This window comes from Nicrophorus vespilloides, unplaced genomic scaffold (genome assembly GCF_001412225.1).
Source record: "Nicrophorus vespilloides isolate i.1.1-1 unplaced genomic scaffold, Nicve_v1.0, whole genome shotgun sequence".
NCBI classification, from domain to species: domain Eukaryota; kingdom Metazoa; phylum Arthropoda; class Insecta; order Coleoptera; family Silphidae; genus Nicrophorus; species Nicrophorus vespilloides.
The window spans coordinates 97,862-106,543 of NW_017099553.1; the positions used below are offsets into that span (position 1 = coordinate 97,862).

General features: G+C 35.5%; 1 protein-coding gene across 1 annotated transcript in view; it reads left to right on the forward strand.

Moving 5' to 3' along the window:
* Positions 1-8,369, forward strand: part of LOC108564719 (basic proline-rich protein-like) — a 12,628-nt gene extending 4,259 nt beyond the window's left edge. Inside the window, 6 exon segments of the mRNA XM_017923818.1 lie at positions 1-837; positions 3,603-3,620; positions 3,681-4,095; positions 4,873-5,075; positions 5,078-5,470; positions 7,630-8,369. Coding sequence (XP_017779307.1) covers positions 1-837; positions 3,603-3,620; positions 3,681-4,095; positions 4,873-5,075; positions 5,078-5,470; positions 7,630-8,369 — 2,606 coding nt within the window.
* Positions 8,370-8,682: the final 313 nt, after the last annotated feature.

Below are 8,682 nucleotides of genomic sequence, written 5' to 3' on the forward strand. Positions count from 1 at the left end.
TCTCCGTTCTGCCAGCTCCAGGACAACCACAAACTCGTCCATTGCCACCACCAATTTCTGTTTTGCCAGCTCCAGGACAACCAGAAACTCGTCCATTGCCACCACCAATCTCCGTTCTGCCTGCTCCAGAGCAAGGTTGCGAACAAGGCATTGAACTTTTGCCAGCTCCAGTAGTTCCAGAAGTCCGTCCACTGCCTCTGCCACTTCCACCACAAGGTGAAATTTTGCCGCTGCCAAGTTTCCCACAAGTCCAGCCATTGCCAATTGAGAAACCAGAAACCCGTCCATTGCCGCCACCAATCTCCGTTCTTCCAGCTCCAGGACAACCACAAACTCGTCCATTGCCGCCACCAATCTCCGTTCTTCCGGCTCCAGGACAACCAGAAACTCGTCCACTTCCACCACCAGCCGGAATTCTTCCAGCTCCAATTACACCACAAGTGAGACCATGGCCAATGCCCCAACCACCACAAGTCGAAGTATTGCCAGGACCAACTTTCCCACAAGTCAGGCCTCTGCCAATTGAAGTGAATCCACAAACTCGTCCATTGCCGCCACCAATCTCCGTTCTCCCAGCCCCAGAAAGGCCACAAGTTCGTCCATTGCCGTTGCCTCTGCCACCACATGGCGAAGTATTGCCACTGCCAAGTTTCCCACAAATCATGCCATTGCCAATTGAGAACCCACAAACTCGTCCATTGCCACCACCAATCTCCGTTCTTCCAGCTCCAGAAAGGCCACAACTTCGTCCAGAAGTTGTGCCAGAAGATGAGCTTGGATGCGACAATATCTTCAACCCAATTCCCGGAGGTGTTGAGTCTTTGAGACCAGAACAAATTATCTTCTAGATTCTCTAAAAACTAATGTATTGGAAATCGTCATTATGTTATATCCTAATTAAAGCATTTGAAAAATTACTCGTTTCTTTTTAATTGTATTAATACAATTTATTATGAATAAATAAATCTCCTTACAACTCCATGAACAGTTATCAAAGAGTCAAAGATTGCAATTTTTAATTCTACCTAATCTTTAACATTTTAATAATCATTTTTTTGTGTATGTAGAAGATGTGATTAAAGAAGTTCAAATAAAATTATTTAATTCTTTTTGAGTTGATAAAACTTACTTATTAAAAGTACTTAAAGATTTTCAATAAACTAACACTTCTCATGCAATCGTAAAGTATATACAACATATAGTTCACATAATTTAGCAAAATCTTATTAGCTAAACTCGAACGAAACAAATAAAGAAACTAATCGAACAAATTTACTACTTAAATTTGACAACTTATTACAGGAAGTTGTTTTGTCTTTGATATGCTTATTTGATAATCTAATTAAACTATTTGTTTATCGTATAATTAAAAAATTGAGAAGTCATCTTATTTTGGTCAATTAAAATTACATAACAGAGGTTATTATAACATTTATTAAAAATGGAGCAAGTATGTAAAAATATGTGAGGTGTTTTCTAGAAATTACAAAAAAAATGTCAAAATATTAAAGCATCAAGCAGGAAAACATGAAATATCATAATTGGAATTGCATAGTTTTATCTTTGTTGTGCATATTTACAGATCACTTCTTATGTAATCATAAAATGTATGCAAAGTTTTCAAGATATTTTGAAAAATAGTAAAATATTATTAGTCGAAAATTTTCGCAAAAATATTCAATAAAAAAAAGTACACAGCTTGGTTATATGATGAAAATGGACTTTAATCAATATCTATTATAAAATGCTAAAATCATATCAGGAAAAATACAATTTTATTTGTAAATAGTGGAAAAATATAATAAATTTTATCGAATAACATCAGGAAACACGTTATCACGACACAATTCTGGATTTATTACATATAATTGTGGAATTGTAACAACAATAATTATAATGATGTATAGGAATATAACTAGACAATTCAATAATATTTTAAAATTGGAAATAAATGAAAATTTGTTATTTTTATTGTCAGTATCAATCATGTAATTTGCTAATATTTATTGAATTATCAATTAATATTTAAACATACTTTGTGGAAAGACAATATGACTTTTGCAATAAATAATAAAAATAACAGTCATGTTTGAATTAAAATAAAAAATTAAAACATATTCTTGCAATAAAAATTATCATATTGACTATGACAATGAAAAATATGCTTTAATTCAAAAATGGATTAATTTGTGTAAAATTTAATTGATAAATTAATATTTAATACACAAACTAACGAACGAAACCAAATCCAGCCATGTCTCCTTCACCCTCAAAAAGGGAACCTGACCCCCGATCACACTGAACAACAAAATCATCCCGCAGGTCGACGATGCCAAATACTTGGGCTTGTCATCGGCAAAAGATCTCCATTATCCCGCAATAACAAACTATTCATTTACAAGACAGTGCTGAAGCCGGTGTGGACGTACGGCATCCAGCTTTGGTGAACAGCCAGCAATTACAACATCGAGATCCTGCAACGCTTCCAATCCAAGTGCCTGCGAACCCTGGTGCAGGCCCCCTGGTACGTGACGAACGACACGATACACAACGACCTCCACATGAACACTGTTAAGAGTGAAATCTCCCTGTTCAGTGCCCGTTACCAGAACAGACTGGAAAACTACCTCTCCTAGACAATAGTGACACCCCCCACAGACTAAAAAGACACAACACTCTCGACCTCCCATTTAGAAACTAAAAGTTAGTTTATTAGAGTGAATATTTTTATTTAAAGTTTCATAGTGTCGTCAAAATCAATTTTAGTTGGGTTGTTATTGTCATTGAATTATTTTTTAGTTAAGTCTATATTTGTTTATAGGAAGATTTCCGATGGGAAATCGTTTCGCTCCATGCCTATTTATTTTGTTTTTTCTATTTTAATTTTTAATTGTCTATGTCAAAAAACTGTTCAACTCATTGTCATAATTATGGCAGATTGTGAATAATAATAAAGGATACAAAAAAAAACTATTAGATATTATATTTAAACAATAAATTCATGTAAAATTATTAATGCAAATAAATGAATTGAAGTGTCATCAACTTGTATAATAATTAAAATATATGGTTTCAATAATAATAGCAGTATTGAGTGGAACAATTATACAATTACATTAATAATTAATAACGTGATAAAAATAACTCAAATACGAGTTATTTTTGAAGGATACTATACATTTAATTAATGCAAAAAAAACCTACGCCTAAAAAAATCTCGTAGACTGTAGACATAATGGCTAAAATGTCTAATGGGTAAGACAAGACAGTCTTGCTAATCGATGAATTCTACTCTATATTTTTGTTATTGGAGTATAATGATTATTAAGTACAGAAAATGGTTAATAATTATGCAATATTGTACAATACATTTTTTTGCTAGTTTAATAATTCTTAATCATATTTTTTTATATGTAATCTATTTGAGATGCTTATTGGATTAAAGAAATAAATGACAATCAATAATTTCCTCCAATAAAGTAAGAAACGTCACACGCTTGATCCATCTGTGATAAGACTTTAGTATAAAAAGCTAGTAAAAATTGAAAGTGGTCAGTCAGAAAGCAAGATGACTTCCAAAGCAGTACTTGCCATTTTTGTAGCATTGGCTTATTTCCAAGGTATATCAAATTATATTTACGTTAATAACATGTATGGCTAATTCTATAATTTGTCTATAGGAAATGATGCTCGCATCATTTTGAACGATCCGTCCAAGGTGAGCGAATTGCATACCGCAGTTCAACCACCATCGACCGAATTGTTACCAGAAGTTATGCCATTGCCATCTGAGCTTCCACCACAAACTCGTCCATTGCCTCCAGCGATCGAGGTCCTTCCAGCCCCACAAAGGCCAGAAGTTCGTCCAATGCCATTGCCTGTGCCTCCACATGGCGAAGTAATGCCAGGACCTCCATTGCCGTTGCCTCTGCCACCACATGGCGAAGTATTGCCACTGCCAAGTTTCCCACAAATCCAACCATTGCCAATTGAAGTGAACCCACAAACTCGTCCATTGCCCCAGCAATCTCCGTTCTTCCAGCCCCAAAAGGCCAAAGTTCGTCCATTGCCATTGCCTTGCCACCACATGGCGAAGTATTGCCAGGACCACTTTCCCAAATATGCCATTGCCAATTGAAGTACCACAAACTCGTCCATTGCCACCACCAATCTCCGTTCTTCCAGCTCCAGAAAGGCCACAACTTCGTCCAGAAGTTGTGCCAGAAGATGAGCTTGGATGCGACAATATCTTCAACCCAATTCCCGGAGGTGTTGAGTCTTTGAGACCAGAACAAATTATCTTCTAGATTCTCTACAAACTAATGTATTGCAAATCGTCATTATGTTATATCCTAATTAAAGCATTTGAAAAATTACTCGTTTCTTTTTAATTATATTAATACAATTAATTATGAATAAATAAATATCCTTACTAATGGATGAACAGTTATCAAAGAGTCAAAGATTGCAATTTTTAATTCTACATAATATTTAACATTTTAATAATCATTTTTTTGTGTATGTAGAAGATGTGATTAAAGAAGTTCAAATAAAATTATTTAATTTTTTTTTGAATTGATAAAACTTACTTATTAAAAGTACTTAAAGATTTTCAATAAACTAACACTTCTCATGCAATCATAAAGTATATACAACATATAGTTTTCACATAATTTTGCAAAATCTTATTAGCTAAACTCGAAAGAAACAAATAAAGAAACTAATCGAACAAATTTACTACTTAAATTTGACAACTTATTACAGGAAGTTGTTTTGTCTTTGATATGCTTATTTGATAATCTAATTAAACTATTTGTTTATCGTATAATTAAAAAATTGCATCTTATTTTGGTCAATTAAAATTACATAAAGACCATGGCCAATGCCCCAACCACCACAAGTCGAAGTATTGCCAGGACCAACTTTCCCACAAGTCATGCCTTTGCCAATTGAAGTGAACCCACAAACTCGCCCATTGCCGCCACCAATCTCCGTTCTGCCAGCTCCAGAGAGGCCACAAGTTCGTCCATTGCCATTGCCTCTGCCACCACATGGCGAAGTATTGCCACTGCCAGTTTCCCACAAATCCAACCATTGCCAATTGAAGTGAACCCACAAACTCGTCCATTGCCGCCACCAATCTCCGTTCTTCCAGCTCCAGGACAACCACAAACTCGTCCACTTCCACCACCAGCTGGTATTCTTCCAGCCCCAGAAAGGCCACAAGTTCGTCCATTGCCATTGCCTCTGCCACCACATGGCGAAGTATTGCCAGGACCATCTTTCCCACAAATCATGCCATTGCCAATTGAGAACCCACAAACACGTCCATTGCCACCACCAATCTCCGTTCTTCCAGCCCCAGAAAGGCCACAACTTCGTCCAGAAGTTGTGCCAGAAGATGAGTATGGTTGCGACAACATCTTCCACCCAATTCCCGGAGGAGTGGAATCCCTGAGACCAGAACAAATTATCTTCTAAATGGAAGATCAACAATTTGTTACTATTATAAGATTATATTAATACTTAAATAAATAAAAGCATTACAAAAGCTAAATTAAAGATTTATTTCTATACAATAATTTATGCATAGATGCCCAATAACACAATTTGGATCCAAATCTACAAATTCATTAATTTGTATATGAATTAATTTATTCTAGCTTCAATATTTCTATTTCCAAAATGTCGTGCAATTGCAATTTGTGAAACTTAGTAAAAACACAAATTAATAGAGATTTTCAAATTTCCTTGAAAACACGAAAAATAATGCTCTTTTTCGAATGTTATTTCTGAATAAAATGAGCGCTAGCGTTTCAAAACTATATAATAAATGTTATGCACTGACAATTTTCCAATTTTCTCGCATTTTTCTTAATAACTCGATACATATGAAACTGCTTTTTATATTTTACCCACTGTTATGCAGTTAGTTTATGATGTATCAAAAGAAACAGAGAATAGACGACGCTAGATAATAAAATATTCTTATACTCAAATTATAAATGAAATAACTTCTTTCTAAAGTAGTAGCAAGTGTGTGCTGTCATCTTCTATGCTTTGTCAAAAATATAATACATTATGAAACAAAAGTTACGTTATATTATTTATAAATTACTCAACAACAACGCAACCTAATTAGATTATCTTACACTCAAATCTTACACTTACATCTTATATTTAATTACAAGATAACCACGCAAGCAAATTACATAATTTAACAAAAAACGTAAACTAAAAATCGCTATCTATGGAATGTGTGTGTTGAAAAAAATATAGCTTCAATATTTCGATTTTGAAAATTCTTGGAAATTATGCGTAATTTTTGATAAATTTTGTGAAAAACGCAAATTGAGAGTTTCGTTTTTCTTCAATAACTATAAATAAAGAACTTTTTTCGCATGTTATTTCATAATTAGATGAAGATAAGCATTGATCATCTGGCTATATAATAAATGTTATGTACCTACGAGTTTTCTTTGTGTTTTTTATTTCATTCTCGAAAACTTTAAAATCTATTGTTGCGTAAAAAGGGCTTTATAATATTTGTTACATCAGAAATTTTATAACTATTTATTATGTGACAAATATTATTTGATGACATTTACGTAACCGAGAAATGACTTTTTTTCTATGTCTTGGCATTTTATTTAATTACAGAACATATATTAGAATTACTATAATAATTTAGTAAAAATAAATACAAAACTACCTTTCCAATGAACTACTGTATGAACATACTAATAATCGCACCTATTTTGGAACGCATTGGCATGTTGTTTAGAAAATGTTGTTGCAGACCATCCACTCTCGGTACAGTTTACTGGTGTCTCATTTTAAGAGTCAGGGATCGTTCTGATTTCAGCTTTCCTACTCTTACTTTTTAGTAGCACATGTTGTCAAATTGAGAAGTATATAACGGTAGAAGTATATTTGGTGTTTTTTATGATATATTGTACATTATGTCATTATTTCTCGGGCTGGAAGACCTATGGTCATTAGCCATTTGCAGAAATTTAATTTTAGTTTTGTTATTATGTTAAGTTTGTATTATGTTTGATACAATAAATATTATTATTAATTACAAAATATAAATATATTTTAGAAAATTTCAAATGTAGTGTTTAGATTTGAATTGAAAAGCAGTCATTTTAATATAAACGCATTAATATGTCACATCCTGTATATAATATTTTTCTCGAATCATTCAGGATATTTTTCTCTAAAATTCTTTTATAGTAATCATAAAAATATTGAAAAAAAAATATATCTGTTATCTAATATTTTATTAGATGGCATAATATAAATCCTCATTTTTTTTGTAATCGACTCTCCTTATTCAAGAATGTATAGTAACTTGAAACGTTTATGTCAACTTTTTTATTGTTAGAAAATTTAGATTAAGTAAATCTATAAGCTCAATCCAATAAAGGTACAATGTTATTGATGTACTTCAAATCTGATAAGAATTCACTATATAAACTGAGATGAACAGTGGACAATCACACAGTCAAGATGACTTCCAAAGCAGTCCTTGCCATCCTCGTAGCATTGGCTTGCTTCCAAGGTATATATAATTGTTCATAATTAAATTAACGGTTTTTAATAATTATTTTTTTGTGTCTTAAGGATATGGAGCTCGTATCATTTTGAACGACCCATCCAAGGTGAGCGAACTGCACACCGCAATTCAACCACCATCGACTGAATTGTTGCCAGAAGTACCGCGTCCAGAGGCTCTTCCAGCTCCAGTCTTCCCTGAAATCATGCCACTGCCAGCTGAACTTCTACCGCAAACTCGTCCATTACCACCACCAATCTCTGTTCTGCCAGCTCCAGAACAACCACAGACTCGTCCATTGCCACCACCAATTTCAGTTCTGCCAGCTCCAGAACAAGGTTGCGGATCGGGCATTGAGCTTCTGCCAGCTCCAGTCGTTCCGGAAGTGCGTCCATTGCCTATGCCTCTTCCACCACAAGGAGAAATTTTGCCAGGACCAACTTTCCCACAAGTACAGCCTTTGCCAATTGAGAAACCAGAAACCCGTCCATTGCCTCCACCAATCTCCGTTCTTCCGGCTCCAGAGAGGCCACAAACTCGTCCACTTCCACCACCAGCTGGAATTCTTCCAGCCCCAATTGTACCACAAGTCAGACCATGGCCAATGCCCCAACCACCACAAGTGGAAGTATGGCCATGGTCTCACTTGTGGTGCAATTGGGGCTGGAAGAATTCCGCTGGTGGTGGAAGTGGACGAGTTTGTGGTTGTCCTGGAGCTGGAAGAACGGAGATTGGTGGGGCAATGGACGAGTCTGTGGTTTCTGGAGCTGGAAGAACGGAGATTGGTGGTGGCAATGGGCGAGTCTGAGGTGTAATTTCAGATGGCAATGGCATCACTTCGGGAAAGTTGGTCCTGGCAATACTTCCACTTGTGGTGGTTGGGGCATTGGCCATGGTCTGACTTGTGGTGCAATTGGGGCTGGAAGAATTCCGGCTGCGTGGTGGAAGTGGACGAGTTTGTGGTTGTCCTGGAGCTGGAAGAACTGAGATTGGTGGAGGCAATGGACGAGTCTGTGGCCTTTCTGGAGCTGGAAGAACGGAGATTGGTGGTGGCAATGGGCGAGTCTTGGGTGAATTTCAGATGGCAATGGCATCACTTCCGGGAAAGTTGGTCCTGGCAA